General features: G+C 39.6%; 1 protein-coding gene across 1 annotated transcript; it reads right to left on the bottom strand.

The window, feature by feature from the left end:
- Positions 1 to 473: 473 nt before the first annotated feature.
- FIRRM (FIGNL1 interacting regulator of recombination and mitosis) lies at positions 474 to 17,532 on the bottom strand. The gene is made up of 24 exons (XM_082287030.1): positions 17,402 to 17,532; positions 16,765 to 16,804; positions 15,970 to 16,058; positions 14,673 to 14,777; positions 13,994 to 14,134; positions 12,845 to 13,007; positions 12,416 to 12,500; positions 11,732 to 11,870; positions 11,201 to 11,281; positions 10,802 to 10,866; positions 9,253 to 9,401; positions 8,570 to 8,678; positions 7,915 to 8,101; positions 7,516 to 7,598; positions 7,088 to 7,139; positions 6,677 to 6,770; positions 5,796 to 5,977; positions 4,991 to 5,113; positions 3,984 to 4,079; positions 3,432 to 3,545; positions 2,904 to 3,008; positions 2,064 to 2,144; positions 1,240 to 1,353; positions 474 to 933 (listed from the first exon to the last, which is right to left on the bottom strand). Exons 1-24 carry the CDS (start codon positions 17,498 to 17,500, stop codon positions 748 to 750), a joined length of 2,682 nt encoding a protein of 893 aa, XP_082143156.1. The 5' UTR covers positions 17,501 to 17,532; the 3' UTR covers positions 474 to 747.
- Positions 17,533 to 17,557: the final 25 nt, after the last annotated feature.

Here is a 17,557-nt window from a genome sequence, read left to right as displayed (position 1 = left end):
TTGGTTTTTTTTTGTTGGGTTTTTTTTTTTTTTTTTGAGTTTTTTTTCCCCAGAAAAATAAAGCCCTTAGAAAGGCTCCTTTTAACTTTTCAGCTAAGAGATTATTTTAAGATGAATGTACAGTTTATTCAGCTTATTTATTTCTGTTTGTATAGTTCTCAGTGGCACAGGAGGTGCTAGGAATCATACAGTGAACGACCACAAACTGCTTAAGCACCGTGTTTTTCTGCTCTTAACTGTGACCAATAAAGATTATTTTTAAAGGATCACCCTAGAGTGGAGTGGAACCAGCAGCAGAGGTATGGTCAGAGAAAAGTAGAGAGCCTTAAATTGTTATTCTTGAGTGTATTTTAAAATAAAGATAAAAACACCTACTGCCTGGTCACCTGTATGTGACAGGAACAAGGTAACTGCTACTTTTACAACAGATTCAAACCTCTCAGTATTCAGAATACACATTTCATGACATTGTATCTCCACACAGTAGAAGAACAGGCAATATACAAACCCACAGCTCAGATGTCCAGTAGTGTCCACTCAAATCCATCAGTCTTTCCAGCCACTGGCTATGGAGGACAGGCCGGCGCTGCACCCCTCAATCCATTCTGGCACATGAACCAAGACCCAGCAGTACTGCAGAGCACTGCCCCGTGTCACAGATTTTTCTTCTGCAGCACTCCTGGCACAAAGGCACCTCTTCCACCAGGGAGCTGAGCTGGTTTGTTGTCCCCAAGCCCTGTAGAGCACCTACCACAAGCTGTCCCTGAGGGTGGCTATGGCTGTGTGCAGAGCCTCCAGCTTCACTGCAAGCCAGGCTGGGGGGGACCCTTTCTGGAGCAGCAGCTTCACAGCCTCCACTGCCCCCTCCATCGTGCCTACTGCTGCCTTGTACTGCTCCTCAGAGGGGGGGTGACAGGCTTTTTTGGCCACAGGCTGCAGATTTAAGTAAACATGGAACATCATTTTAATACTGTACTTAAGGTATCAGTCTTTATCCAAATGTAAGAAACCCTTAGGTGAAACAGAGCTGCAAGACTCCCTTGTCCTTGTGAGAGTTCTTGCTGCCTGGCAGGCACTACAGACCATTAGGATATCTTACTAAGGGCTGGGAGTGCACGTGTGACCATTTTTCTCAGACCATGGAGGGCAGCCTTTTACCCATCTTAGCCTTTTCAGAGACTCTCCAGAACTGACAGAAATTAACAGGAGGACCCAGATAGCTTAAAGAAGCACACATACCTCTCCTGTTGACTCCAATTCTCCATCCACTTTTAAAGCCTGTGCATGCCAGGTAATCCTTTCTTGCTTCAGGCGTTCTGTTCGTGCTTCTCTCGTCTCTTCCACCTGCCTTGTCTAGGGAGAAAGCCCCAAGAGAGGTAACTAAACCCAGGCAGCATTACCAACCTTCATAGGCTCAATTTATATGCCAGAACAAAAGGGAGGGAGGGAGAGATTTTAATGTGCGCTCAAAGAATATTATGTCTCACACACTTCTGATCAGAAGATTGAAGTTATCTACAACTTTGGGTTAGCATCACTGGCAGCTATCAGTTCTGTAAATGACCTCCTTGCCAAAAGCTGCTCAGCCAGAGAGCCCTGCCTCTCTTTCCCAGTGTCTGTCCTGCAGCAACAGCCACCTGCTCTTAAGAGGATTTCTGCTATTTTGCAAAAGGTAATGAGATGTTTCACACATGATAATTTAGATTTCAGAAACTGATCCAAGAGAAATGGGGAAGGAAATCAAACCGAATCAACAAATCCTGTCTTTTTAATATGTAACTTCTTTCAAAAATAAGAGTGTAATTTAATAAGTATTTTTTGTTTAAGGAGGATAAATGCTTTGTTTTTAAAGTTGGAAGTACTGGAGAAGCAGTGTGCATAGGAATGGCAGTTGTTAATTCTGCTGATTAAAAAAAAGTAGAAAAGTTCAACCAGACAGTTTATTTTAAAGTTATTTAATGGTCATGCAGATAATGCAAGTGTAGACCCATGCTGTGTATTGCTTATAGCAGATGTACAGCATCAACTAAGAAAGCAGTAAAATGGTTAAACAATATATGTACCTTAGCCAGAAAATTAACAACTTTGTTCTTAGCTTCTTCAGAATTAAGGCACCAAGGAACAACATCTTCATGTCTTGTTTCCTGTCAAAAATGTTATTGATTGTTTAGTACATTCATGCTAACAAGGGAACAAAATAGATGTTTCTGTGACAGTCCCTGCCCTCTTGCAACCAATCTAAGCAACCAGTGCCTAATCTTTCTTCACTTCCAGCTCCTGAAATCAATTCCAACTGCACTAGCCCTCAGTACTTTTAATGTGCAGTAGCATCTGTAACTAAGATCCGGATTGTGCAGTGAGGAGCAGCAAACATTTAAGACAGGAGAATTTCTGTACAATAGAAGTTAACAGAGTCAAGTGCCTGTGATACCATGATGATTTTTTGCCTTTTCTTTTATACCCCTTTTATAACTTTTTATAACTTCTGTATTCTTTGTGCTTTTTGCCTACATTCTTGGAGTTGTTTGTTCAGGTAGGAGACTAAACATTTTAGAAGCTTTGTAGTTAGGGATCAGTGTGCCCCAGACCCCAAGGTCCTCTCCAGAACACATTTTGTAAACTAAGATAGAATCATCCAGGAGAAGGTTCCTTGGGGAGGGGGGGCTCATTCGAGCCTCTCATTGGGGAATTTTTGATAGATATGCTAATTACTAAGACCTATACTGTTAGACCAGATCTTTTGTGGGTGTGCATGGAGGTGCATTCGACCTAGACGTGTGCACCTAAGGCTCCTTAAAATAAATACCAAGGTAAAATCTCTTTTTCCCTTCTAACCGTGTTCGACTCTTGATTTTAAAACCAGGAAAAGGCATCACCTGCACCCAGAGTTGTGCTCTTCTCACCTCTGCAAAATGTGTGAACGCCTCCAGTGCGTGCTGGTGAATCAGCCAGGTCTGGTCAGCCAGCAGAGAGGCAAACAGACAGGACAGCTGGGGCACAACCTGCCTCTGCAACAAGAACAAACATCCATCAGTTCCCAAGAGTTAGTTGTGCATATCTCACCATCATGATTTATTATTAAAGAATCACTGTAAGACTGAGGGACAGGTTTGGGAAATGCGTGAGTGCTACTGCCCTGTCTGGTTAAAGAACCACTGTGAGGGAGGTGATGTGTTCCATTCTCACTTCTTGTTGCTTCTCACCAGTGAGAAAGGACTGGCATTTGAACCTCCAAGCATCTTGCATGCACTCAGCACCTCTTGATGAAAAATAAGTCTGCTGCAGACTATTAATCCAAGACAATTATCCTGGCACTCCTGTAAGTATGTAACGAACTTGATCCTTTAACTGTAGATTTAAATATATTTAAATAATAGGCATATCTTTTTATCAAAAGAAAATAATTTCACTAAGGCCGCAATTACATTTACCTGTGCTTCTTGTGGTATAAACACCTTTCCCATGGAAGACAGAAAATCCACCATTGCTAGACGGACATGATCCGGAGGATGCAGCTGGAGCAAGAATGACTGCAGTGCAAACACCTGTGGGAGACAAAACCCCAGCAAAGCTCCATCAGACAGACTGCAGGTGAAAACTGTGCAGGCTCATCTCTAAATCCAAACACAGGGAGTTTAGAAACCTGAAGGAGGTATGCTGCACCTCCAATAAAACTGGCCAGGATAAAGCTGCAGGGTGCATTTTAGAAAGAAATGACCATGCTCTCTATAGCACATCTATATATCTCAATTATCTTACAAAGGAAAGGGATTCTCAAAAGCAGTGTTAACCAAAATGCCATGTGCTTGGTTTAAAGGCCAGGGAAGTAATCAAGGAAGATTATTTTCTTGTTAAGAGAAAGCCAGACCATGAAATAACTCATCTGAGGTTTCAACAAATCACAAAGAACTTGGTTTTCATGTAGTGAATTATTCATAAGGTAGTGTTGGGGATTTTATGATTTTTTTTTTTTTTTTTTTTACCTGGGTAATCAGTTGAGCATCTAATGCTTGGATGAAAAATTCCAAAAGGTGAAGTAATAAACACAGTGTCTTCTGGAGACATGGCTCATCTGAGACCTTGAAGAGAACACAAGATATCAGTAACATTGCATTTTAGCTCATGAAATAACAACTTAGGAAATGTCAAGTTATAGTAGTGTTCCAAAATTCTTAGCCTGACTTCACACATGTATCGTAAGCACTGCATTGTAAGCAGCAGAAGAAAATATTAAAATAATCGTATCAATATTTCTAGGTAGTCACATTGTATAAGACCATTTTCTTTGATTTTTATGGAGAATATTTCTTAACCCTCATCTCCTTCCACCACTCACTAAAATGAGCATCTAAAGGCTATCTGAACTATTTCTTTTCACTTTCAGTTGCCAAATGTCCTAACAGAATGGCTGACATTGGAAAAGACCTCTGAGGGGGCACATTGTTGGCTCTTCACTCCCACTCTCAAACTTTCTTTTTTAATCTGGAGCATGAAAATCCTGACAATCCTTTCTTCTTTCCCTTATGCAGCTGCAGCCATGAACAGGTACGTGGTCACAAACACATTGCCTGACCCCCTTGGGAGGAGGGTGATTAGCCCTGTGCCCCCCCATGTGCTGGGCTGTGTTCTAATCAAATCCCCCTGAGTTTTGATCACATTCTAATGAATATTAAAATACACTAAGTTTGTAACTGCTGTGAATCAAAATCATGTATTGCAGGCTTCTCCTTGAGCAAGTCTGAATCTGACACTAACAGATGGAGTAACAAGGAACCAAATATGTAATACTCAGGAAATTCAAACTCAAGCTTCCCAGAGCTCATGCCTGCCCAACAGATAAACCAGATGAGAGCAGATGGGCAGCACTTGTACACTGTACTTTACTGAAGCAGTCCAATCCAAATAAAACAAATGAGTAACAACAACTTGAGGAAACAGCACCCGCCTCTCCAAGACATGTTTTTACCAGCGGAGCAGCAAATTCTCTTACCTGCTTAGCCTGGAAAAAAGACCAGAACTGACTGAGCACTCCCAAGACAGATGCCTTCAGTTCTGCCTCCAGAGTGTCATCAGCAGAACTGCAGGCAGCCAGCAGGACAGAAAGGGCAGTGTTCTAGGAGAAAAAACTGTGTAAGACCAACCAAAACAAACTACACATAAACCAACCCAAAACCCCAGGCTCATACGAAACATCTAAAATGATACAAGATGGCAAGAAGCCCAAAGTGCTGTGTCAACTGTACAGAACAGTTAATCCAGCAGGACACCAGCCAATAAAGCTTCCAGAGCAGGGAAACCATCCATTACTCCTGTGAGTTTCACACACGCTGCAGGTCATTTGCTGCACTGGCTGGAGAAGTCTGGCAGCAGACACTTCATGTGGAAGCCTCTGATTTCTCACATTCCCTCACCAAGGAGACCAGTGAGCATCTTTCAGATATGATGCTGCATAAAACCAGTCAGGACTTTAAAACTGAAGAGTAATTGTATGCTAAGGTATAGTATAAATCAGAAATGCTGAAGAAAGATACATCTGCTCACTCAGAGAGCAAAGAACAACTAGAGTAACTAATGAATCACAAGACTTCCACTGTCACAGCAGAGGTCCTAAGGTGCTGCATACTACAAGAAAACAACATGAGAGTTCTTGCTCATGCATATGCCAGCCAGGTGGAGAAAAAAGCTGTGCAACAGACTGAAAAGTAAAATTGAGGTGACAGCAACAGAATCCTTGTAGTTTTCAAACTAGAATGTAGAGTTCAAACATTTTTCCAAAGACAAGCAGATCTCCTTACCACAGGTGGGAGCTCTCCCAAGGCACGGCTGCCGTTCAGCCACCACCAGCACCGTGCGAGCCCTGCCGTGCACAGCTGAGATGCCACTTGTATCCTAAGGTCAGGATTCAGGGCTCTGAGAGACACGTGCTGCCACACAGCCAAGTTCTCCACCTCTTCAGGAAGAAACTTATGAGCAAATTCTACCTGGAAACAAAAGATAATAGAAACTAAACAGACCACAAAACAATTTGATAGTCTGAAAAATGAGAAACCAAAATGCACTGCTGGTTTGCTTCAGATACATTATGTGAAAAAAGTTGAGTAAAATATTTCATTTTTTAAATAAAATCCAACCTTTTATATAAAAAACATTTAGAAACTGCCACCTCCCTTGTCACATATAGAACATCAGAATGATTAGGCAACTGATTCTTTCAGCTGCTTGAAGCAATGGCACCAGTGAGTAGAACAAAGGGCTCTCCAGAGTACACAGAGAGGCACTGACAGGACAGGACACTACTCCTGATACCTGATGTCATGGGAATGCTCACAAACACCAGTCACAGATGCAATGACAGGACACAGTTTCAGCAAACCTGGGGAGTTATGCTGTTTTCATATTTTGTCAAAAAAAGGACTTCACTGATGCCCAATAACACTCTTAGAAAGGTCAATGTGCTTTTCTTATTTTAAAGAGCACTTCTGCAAAAAGTAGGATCCACAATAAGTAATAACTTAGTGACTTAATGACTTTGACTAAGTAATAACAAGTACAATAACAAGTGCAGCAAGTGAGCACTCAATGTCTTGTCACTTCTCCAGAACTGAAAGGGGATATTTTAACACAGGTCACTGATTCAAATCTCTTCTACTGACAACAGCAGATGCTGGTGCTGTACTTGCCTGATGCTCTGGAGCCATCAAGAACAGCATTCGCTTCAGCAGCACACCCAGGGCAGAGACCTGGGAGCAGTCACTGGGCCAAGCCTTTACCTGCATTAGGGTAAAAAAGTAATGCACCTCATTACACTAAGGGAAAAAGCACCACTTAGCAAATAAATTCTATACAGGATGTTCTCAGAATTGCTATGTGCAGTCACAGCAGTAACACTGTAAATAAAATAAGCAGGGCATATTGTTTTATATTTTCACTGTACTGCTTCTGCTAATTACTAATCCACTCTGAAGAACTGAAACAATCTCCATTTGGATTTATAAAAAGAATTCCTGTCTTTGATCATTCAGAATCTTTGCTGGTAGCACTCAGATTTAAACTGATGCCAAACTGCAAACATCACTGTGGTTCTTACCAAGTGGGCGATCACATTAACGTGGTGAGCACACAGCTCAGCTGTTCCATACCTGAAACATGAGCGAGAGCAGTTTGTGAATCTGTACTTCCAATTCTTTTACAGACTAAATATTATAAATCTTGTCTGAGAAATTGCCATTTCCTCTAACATATTTAAACTTGATTTGCAGACACAATCTACTTGAGACAACCATTTCAAAAACCAATTACTAAATAACAGAGAAGCTATGTTCATCTTGCTTGCAAGAATGTAAAAATGACTAAGCCATTTCTACTCCTAATTTTCAAAGTATGCTCTGTATCTGAAAATAATCCAATTTTTGAACAATTCTGTCTTACAAAAATATCTCTCAAGGAATTAGGTACAACAACAAAATGAACTGGATGTGTGGAAAACCTGCTTGACTTGTAATAGGAGCATCTTACCGGGCAAGGAAGCACCACGAGTCCATTGCTAGCAGAGACGTGATCATACTGGAACCCAGCACAGCATCCAGCAGGGCACACTCCTGAGGAGAAATGGGAAAATTAACACAATTTGAATACTGCATAAAAGAAAGCACTGAACTTTTATAACGACTTGACCTTCCCTCCTGCGAAAGAGCACAAAAATTGCCAAAACCACTAGGTCCTCAAGAACTTGTAGGAAGCTTTATTTTCCCCTTTCCCACAAGTGACATTTGCTGTATAACTGAACTCCAGTCATGTAACTGTGTCACAGCTGATTTCTACAGAACCACTTCTTACCCAAGCATCTCTCCAGAGTTACATCATTAGAAAGAACCCATTCTTTTTAAGAGATTGATAAGCAAAACCCAATCTTACCAGCTGAGGGAAGTATGATGGGAGTGTGGAAGCAACGAAGGAGCACAGGTGGACACAGACATAGTGATAGAGGGTGATGGGAACTGCTGGCTGTCCGGTACTGACCACCTCTGGCAAACAGACAGGGAGAGAAAGCTCCCCACAACATTGCTGGAAACTGAAGAAGAGAGCTGAAAACAAAGACAGGCTGCAAGGGGGAAAGAAAAAAAAAACAAAAAAGAGAACAGCCTGGTTACAGATATGTAAGTCCCATATCCTGCAAGCAACATCTGTATTAAAAAATCTTTGTCTTTGGCCAGAAAAGATGGCAATAACTTCTGTGCTTTTACACCAGATTATTAGAGGGTTCAGGCATAAAAGTGTGAGATTTTAACTTAGTGAAGTATCAATGAATTACACACATATCCTTCTTCCTACCCTGCAAGTACTCGAAATACCATTCCTTTCCTGCAAAAACAAAGACATCTCTGGCTCTGTAGCCTTCACTCCTGAGGCAATGAACACCAGATCCTATTTGTCTTGGCATAAGGATATAAATCCATAGTGACAATTTTACTGTTCAGTTGCAAAGGAAACTCAAGCAGCTGAGCCCCTTTGTTTGCCTGTATGGAACAACTGCTGTGGTGAAGAACTACAACCAAAACCTTTTTAGTACCTTTTTCCTGTGTTCCAGAGAGTTTGCACTTCTTCAGGCTGAGAGGACAGCTTGTCCATTATGGTAAGCAGGAGGAGACACTGGGGCAGCTGCTGCTCAGGAGGGAGACCTGTAGAAGTTTGGGTTTCAAATGTGAAGTAAGTTGGATGGATATATTTACTGTGTGTGTAAACTGGCTTTTAAGCAAGCATATAGGCAAACTGATGAGCTATCTCAGAATTGTGATATGTTGGTCAGGGCAGAAATCAGGGAGAAGGGCTTATTGAAACAAAAAGCTGATAATTTTTCAGTTTGAAGGCATTCTACTTTTCACAGAAAATACTTAATTTAGAAAAAAATAGCTGTCTTCCCCCAACAACAGAACAGCAGAAAAATTTCATCTTACTTTGAAAGTTTGTGGCAAATGTGGATTGAAATTATGCAAAAGAGCAGAATTGATAGGATTGGTGTTAACCAGATTAATATTGCAGTTGTTATGAGTACTTTGGAAAAGATGAATTCAGCAACAACATGAACTATCCATTATAAAATCCATCCAAGCTAGCATGCAATCAGTTCTATCACAGTACTTACAAAAGAACCAAAGACAAGCAAACGAGTACAGAATATTGCTTATGGTCCAAAAAGCCAAAATGTCAATCCTGATCCCTCGGACAGCACTGAGAGCTGTACTTTCAACCCACCTAACTTTTCACTTAACACTTGCTCCATGAAAGGACTAAAGGGAAGAAGCTGGTTGATGAGAGGGTCCAGAGCCACAAGAAAAACCCGGGATATTTCATCTTGATGAACTTCCAAGATCTCTGGAGCATAAAGACTGTGAGGAAATTTGCTGAGGGGGAATAAAAAAAAAAAAGAAGTTTAATTTTCTCAGTAGCATTTTCAGCAACACTACTTTTCTCCAAAAGAGCTACAAAAAGGCAAATTCATTATTTCCTTATTCCTGTGAAATAAAAGACAGAAAAGGCTCCCCATTTGAAAATATCTGTTATAGCCCAAGAGTTACAACTCTGCATTCAGTCTTTAAAATAAGCATCATAATCCACATTTTACTAAACATTTAAAGAAAACCTTACAAGCTCACAGAAAATGTATGTAAAATACATAACATCTATTAGAAGAAACACACCAAATCACAAAGAGTTGAGCGGAAGGAAAAGCCAAGAAAAATGCCTTTATAAACAATTTGACAGTCATAAATGTGACGGCACTAATTTAACACATGACCCTAAAAGGGTATCACAATTTCTCTGAAGAGCAAAAAACACCTTGGGCAATAAAAGAAAAAAAGAAGCAATATGAGAAAAAAGCAAGAGATCATGAAATGAAAACCTTCTACTCTTGCAGCTTATAAAGTCAACTGTAAAAACGCTACCTTCCTACTCAAAAATCCTGCTCAGTTTCCCTGAGTGAATAAAAGTTTACCTCAACCTTCCACTTGAGAAAGACCTACAAGGTAAGTAAACTTAGAAGAAAAAACTCATAAAAAAATATCCATCCACCCAATCTTGCAGTGGAACATGCAGTAAACTCAGGTGCACATCTCACCACAGAACCTGGTTTGAATTCCAAAAAAAAAGGCCAAAATCAGCCTCTGATTTCATAATATAAAGAATTACCAGTACAAAGTCTGTGTTTCCTTATGCCTCCCCATCACTGCAGCAAATAGAACAAAAGTTTTTGAAAGGAAAGTGATGAACCACTTGCAGACATTTATAACTTATTATAAGACCATTTGCTTCCAGAAGAACCAAAGTCCTATGAGACTTCACAAGATTATTAACACAACAATAAAGCTATGAAAAATTTTAGGATACTCTCTTTCTGATCCCCGCTTTCTCCAGTACAAATTTTTCCATACTTTGTCTTAAAGTAGAAACAATCTGTCAAAAGGCACTGCTGAGAACTGCATTTAGTCCTAGAATTTTTTTTCCTGCATATTCTACAGATAATTTGTTCATAAATGTTGCCATAAATAGTTGCAACAAAGTTAAAGGTTTGTCATTACGGGACATGCACAGTACTGATCAGGAAGGGGGTTTAGGTAACCATGTAACACAAAACCGCATAATTTATTAAAAAATATTTTAGTTTTCTGTACATGAAAAAAGATAGCAACAACTCTGGAATGAGAACTGCATTTTTACATCTCAAAATATTTGTAATTTAAGAATACAATACGGAAATGTTATTAAGACACTATCAATAATAGATTATTTGTACTTCACATACCTGTATATCTGAAGAAAGAGCTGATGTAACTGAGAACAGGAGTCAGAGAAGCAAGCAAGAAATTCCTGCAAAAGCCATCAATTTTGAGTGATACTTTTAAAATAAAATACATGATTAATTATATTAATTACTGGACATCTCCTACCAACTACTCAGTGCCACTGCATGAAACAACCTGATTTAGTTTATTTTCCTGGGAAGTCCAAGCAGTAACCCTGCACAGGCTTGTGAGTATTTACTGGTGGAAGAACTACGAGCAGGTGATGTATGGATGTTAGTTACACTGCCCATATGGGATAGCTGTAAATTGTTAAGATATTATGCAGTACAAAATTATTCCATTTGCAGACCAGAGGCTTAAATTTAATACTAACATAGAATTCAAGTATTAAAACATACCTTGGTGTAGTGTACAAGGGAGTTAGCAAAGAACCTGCACAATTTGACTGTCTTCTGGAACAGCCTGACGTCAGTGCCCTCCTGTCCAAAAGAAGCAGTTCTAAAACTTAATATAGAATAATACATCAAAACAGGAAGTTAGATTGCTAACAGTGTTCAAAACCTATTTCACATTTGATTCTCTACAGACTGCAGCTAAGGGGGAAAAACTTTAAAAATATTCAGTATGTATGCTTCAACATTTTTAGAGCAATATTAAGAATTTGATTGACCTTGGGATATTGTCAGTTTAGGAAATAAAAAAAATTCTTACATAATTCTTACATAAGTGAAAACTTAAGTGTCTCAGTAAAACATTCTCAATCTACACAAAGTTATGGGCCTCACATTCATGTGGTTTCACAGGTGTTTTGCCTACCACATGAAATAAAACCCCAAAAAACCCAAACCAAATTACTCCAAGTGATAATACAGCACAAAGAATTTATCCTCCTCAAGTTCACTGGCAGCTTTGGAAGCTTTTTAATTCACCTGTATCTCTGACACCTTCATTTGCTCCGCCAGCTGCAAACAGGAGTCAAAAGAAAGAAGAGTGTCCTTGCACAGGCCACCAAGGATGTCACTGTGTTTCAGGTGGCACTGCAGCAGGGAGTGATGCTTCAGGCTTTGCCTGAAAGACAGGAATATAATCAGGTATTTAATTGTCAGAAGTGATCGTGCAATGAGTTCCTACAAATCCAAGCAACTAATTCTTCTATTTAGGCTTTTATTCAGCAGTGATTGGTGCAATATCCATGTACACTGAAAGCAGAAACTCAGAGAGAACAACTCTCCCCATGGCCATGGCTGAAACACAGGGGAGAGGCAGGATGGAAGTGCAAGACAGGCAACTCAACCCAAAAACGTCTACAAAATTGCAGGTCAGACCTCTTAATACTATTTATTCAGACAATGGTGTTTTAAATTTTCTTCTGCATTGCAATACAAAAAGTCAAGTTTCTATTACTTTTCATACCAATTCCTACCTACTTTCACTGGAAGTGCTTTAATATTACCTCCTAGCTAAATTTCTCAATTGTTTCTAAATTTACTTACTAAATAGCTACATTGAATTCTCTAATTTTAATTTTATTAGAAACCCTGAACACAAAGCAATTGAGATGTTCATTATTTAAAATGATAGCACACTAAAATCCAAAGAGTTCCATGACATACTTGATTATGAACTTCCATGTATTGGCATGAAGAGCGTGGTCCATATTGGAAATTACAGAGCAGATCTCTAGCACAGTGTGGATTACTAAGGAAATAATAACAGCAGCAACAGAGTTAAATCAGTTTATGAGTTCACAGCAATCCCAAGAGAATACTAAGAGAATAGCAGCACATTGACATGAATTGGGAAAATGGCTCAGCATTTAGGTGTTGCCCCTTTCCTACAAACCTACACAACATGCCCCATGCCACAGCGGAAGCTTCAGGAGAAAAATGGAAATATTTCAAGCTTCAAAATGCTCCTTTCTGAAAGGCTGGTCAGGACAGCAGGAACTGAGCACACTCAGAAACTTGTTTTAAAATTTCAAACATACTCTCCATAGAAAAAAATACTGAGCAAGACTAAGAAAGTATTAAATCCAAATATACCTGACACCATATATGTGATGTCATCTTCAGTGGAAGCAGACCCTATGGAAATCAGATCAACCAGTTCCATCAGCTGTTTCTGAAGGGAGTAAGTTTCCTTAAACATGGCTTGTAGGAGGTCAGAAATTAAATGCAGGTGCCCACAGTACACTGATTCACTGTCCTGAAATGGGGAGGGAGAGGTTTATAAAAGAGTTCAGGACTCACAGCCTGATTTTTCACATGCTGAAAACACCAAGAGCTTCACCATACATTTCTCTGGAAAAAAAACAAGGCACAGATATACCTACTTTAACTCAATTTAACTCAATAACACAGCCCCTGACCACTCAATATAAACTGCATTCACCTGCAGCTCGTGGACAACTAATGAGGTCTGACTGGCTCTTGTGAGTTTTAGGGGGGTCTGGATTAGACCTCTATGTATGAACCTAAGATCATATTTCTGAACCAAACAGGACAATGTTAGCAATAAAGGAAGTAGCATTCCAAATACTTCCCAATACTTTCATATTAGAATTGCTAGATAAAGGTATGGCACCTGAGTTTGAGTCCTGACTTGGAAAACTGATGTAAATATTCCCATAAGAAAGACAAAAGTGAAAATGAAAGACATCCAAAAGTTAGTGTGTTCTTACAATAATCTTATTTTATTTTCAATGCTTAGAGGGGATTACTGTTGCATCTGAAAATCCAGATCAGTCCATATCTGAAACTGATACACGCTACTCACGGTAACCAACCTAAATCTGCTAATCTCAACTTTCAATATGCTCTGGAACTTCAGAAAAATAAGGTAGGTCACACCATGTTTGTAGCCATTTGTAGCTCTGAAAATACTGCAGCCATCAAGGCTGCACAGATCTCTCAGAGCACTCTGCTCATGAGCACAATGTTCAGTTAACACTGATGCAAAATATGGAAATAGCCCAGTCTGAGCCTCTCACCAGCAGGTCAGATTTGCGGGGCAGACAACTGAAAAATCATCTTTGTACTTGTGCACTAAGTGCATTCTGCAAACGATTTAACAACTAAAATTTAAAGAATAATAATTCGACAACAATATAATTTCAAAATAGGATCTTCTTATAAAGTGTTTCCTAAAAGCCAAGGAGCGTAAGGATTTTTGTGCTTCCAGCAGAACCTTACCTTGCAGTGTGTGAAGGTGCTCTTTATCACATAGAGGACGGAGGAAGGGAGGGAGCGGATGCTCTGCAGGGACACGCACTCCTGCAGCGAGCACACGTAGCGCACACAGCCCGTCAGAGTCTCCAGCAGCTGCACCATGGTCTGAGAGCAAGGATGAACAACATCAGGCTATGCTGCTCACTCCTGCAATACCTCCAAAAGCATCTTTTCTTAGCTGAAATGCACCGAGATTTTTATGGCATTTAAAGTTCACTGCTATTTGCATAAATAAGTAACTTGTTAAAGATAATAAAGGTCCAGAGCTTTTCTCCGATACCATATCCTCTGTGAAAACTTCTTACTTCTTTGACTATTGTTCTCCACTTACAAAAATTTTAAAACTTAGAATGAAGTGACTGTATAAACAGGCGCCAGATTCACTCTTCAAATATGGGGATTCACATTCCATCTGCAATAGGAACTTAAGCAGAATTTGAGATGATTTTTTAAATTATTATTAGCATCACATGCTAGATGTAATTAAATTATTCACAAAATGTTAACTGAACTACAAAGGAAGATTAAATTACATTTTAAACACCAGTAGCTGGCAAAAACATTCTAAAAACACTTTAATAGTTAAGATAAAAGCAAAGAGTGATGTAAACATTATTTTGACAGCTTATGTGATGGGACTTGCCTGTAACAGATTCCGTACAGTACTGCGTAACTCTGTGCTCTGGCTGGTCAATCCTTTGGCCTCGCTGGATAATTCACACATCAAGTTATCAAAGAACTGTAGAGTCTGTCAGAACACAACAAAACTGAAACATTTTATTTACAAAGGTACCCATGCAAATAGTAACACCATGGCATGGAGGCACAGACAGAACTTACAGGAGAAAACATGTTCCAGCATTTCAGTCACAAAGCACGATATAACAAGAAGCAAAAATCTTCTACATATATATATTATAGACAGAAGATATTATAGCTGCTATTTCTTCTGAAATCTGTTAGTAAAACAAAATTCTTAGCTAATTTGCTTGAAAAATATATACCTCATTCTACCAAAGATTTTTTACTTAGTTAAAACTGTATCATTTAAAAAAATATTTTCATTTTGTCTCAGAAAAATTATTTATTTGTTGAGAATGATTATTGACATTTTGAATACATTAAAAAAATAAGTCCATGACGTACAAACAACATCTATTTCTACTTTAATTGAGGTTTTTTGGATATCTGATGAGTGTTATTGTTGAGACTGCAAAGACAGTGAGGTGCTTCTGGGCACATGCAGGATAAACATGTGGTACAGTGATTCTTTTTCAGGATATGCCTATTGGGAGATAATTTTCTTGTAATCTCCAAAATTTGTTACTTGAGATAAAGTAAGAGAAATCCAGTGGCCCTTTTTACTGGCTTCTTAAAATGGACAAGCTGAGGCCCAAAACTTAAATCAGTAACTTGGCACCGCTTTACTTCACTTAAAACACAAGTACTGATTTGAATACAACTATAGCACAAAAGTCTCCATCATTTAATCAGAGAAGAAAACATGTGTGAGGTCAGTACAGTCTAAAACTTTATTCACTATATTAATTCACAAATTTCACAACATTTATTCATGGTATAGGAATGTTGAGTTCTTCAGTTTACTTGTCCTGAAAAGCTACCTCTCATAAAAATTCTCCACCTTGGTCATTTTACAAAAAGCCCAATCTTCTCAAAAATAAATAAAACCCAAGTCTATTGCTGAATATAGAAAGCAGAATTGTATATTTGATTCTCTCCCTACTGTAAAGGATGAGAACAATCACAGAAACAATTCAACACAACACTGTGAAAACTCTTAAAGGGTAAAATTTCAGTTTCAATTTTTGTATCTCACAGAATAATTACATTGTGCAACTTCAAAAAAAGAATCACTGCATTCAAGCAGGTTCTAGCACTGGACTGTCTGACAATTCCACAGTTAACTGGAGCTGTCCTACCTTAGGTAATACTTTAGAGAAGAAAGTTCCTTCCAAATCTTCAAGGCTGATATGTGGCAAAAACATTTCAGTCAGGATCCTCAAAACACCTGCAAAGAAAAACATTTACAATGTGTGATTATCAGAAATATACAGCAACCTTGGAAACAAAGAACGGCAGAAAGCAAAAACAGATCAGGTACTTGATTTTGAGAGAGGCAACAGAGCATTTGCCTTATCTGAAATGCATGACAACACACATGCATTATCTGAAAAATCAAGTAACTGTAACAGCTCCAACATGCACAAACCCATTAAAAATAGCAGCACGCCTGACTAAACTTAGTTAAAGGCTGAGCACAACTGCCAGCCTAAAGATCTAGTATTTGTCATATTTCAAACTGCAAATAGTTGCACATTTTATAATGTAACATAATATGCAATGTAACAGTGAGTTTTAGCAACACTTCTAAACAGTTACATATGAGCCTCATTTTCTTTTAACTATCAGCTTTGTCACCTGGAAGATAACAGCCCAAAAGACAATAAAACACAAGATAAAAAGCACCCTTCTTTCATGTGGTTAAAGATCAGAAGTAGCAGAAAGGAAAAAACAGCCTTACACGCAGAGCTTCGATAGGGACTTTTAAAAAGCTTATTCAACATGCAGTTCGTGGAATTTGCAAGGTCCAGCAGGATTGCTGAAGACTCTGAAAATCCCTAGTTGTATCAGAAGTACTTTAAGCACTCCAGTGATTATAATGCAGTTGCAATACAGGGCTCCACAGGAAGAGGCACTTCTTAGCCATTACTTACGAATATGCTCAGTCCAGTCTTCAGACTCTTGATACATTGAGTAAAAACGTTAAAGAAAATCAAACTTGTTCTGCTATAAAGGTTATCTTTAAAGGACCTGCAGAAGCCACAGTGGCTTCTCTCACTCTGTCTCATATATGTATGAAATTGGCAGGGATGCTCCATAACCAAGGCAGCCTGATAGGCCAGAGTACCCACAGGACGAGAAAAGCATTTCTGCAACCTATTAGAGAGTAAATCTTGAGGGTTGGTTTTGGTTTGTTTTTTTGGTTGTTTTTTGTTTTTTTGGTGATGTGTGGGTTTGGGTTTTTTAGGGGGTTGGGGTTTTTGGGGGGCTGAGGGGAAGGGTAGACGAAGGTTGTGTTGGGGAATTATCTACAGTGCTAAATGAACCACACACGATTTTCTAGATTCTATGACTCTTTTATTTCAGGGAAGGGCTGTACTCATCTCCAGCAAAATTCCCTGTACCCGGCATTTCTATCCTGTGTCGGCCCCTCACAAAGGTCCCATCACTTTCCCTCACACAGATTTGATTGAACCGTGGAGCACTGAAGGATGCACACAACCCCCACACACCCCCTCACCACTCCTGTGCCTTCCCGCAGCCCCCCAAGAGCCCTGCTGGGAAGGATATAAGGAGCCGGGGCAGGACAGCGGGCAGCTCCCGGCGGCACAGCTCCCAATCCCAGCCGCCGAGCTCCCGCAGGAGCAGCTCGGGGTCTGTCTGGGACATGGCGGCGGCCGCGCTCCCCTCAGGACGGGGCAGCGGCGGGAAAGGCGCCCTGCGCTC

Source organism: Coloeus monedula (genome assembly GCF_965178545.1).
Source record: "Coloeus monedula genome assembly, chromosome: 9".
NCBI classification, from domain to species: Eukaryota; Metazoa; Chordata; class Aves; order Passeriformes; family Corvidae; genus Coloeus; species Coloeus monedula.
Note: the sequence above shows the minus strand (reverse complement) of the source record. Positions and strands in the feature narration are given on the sequence as shown.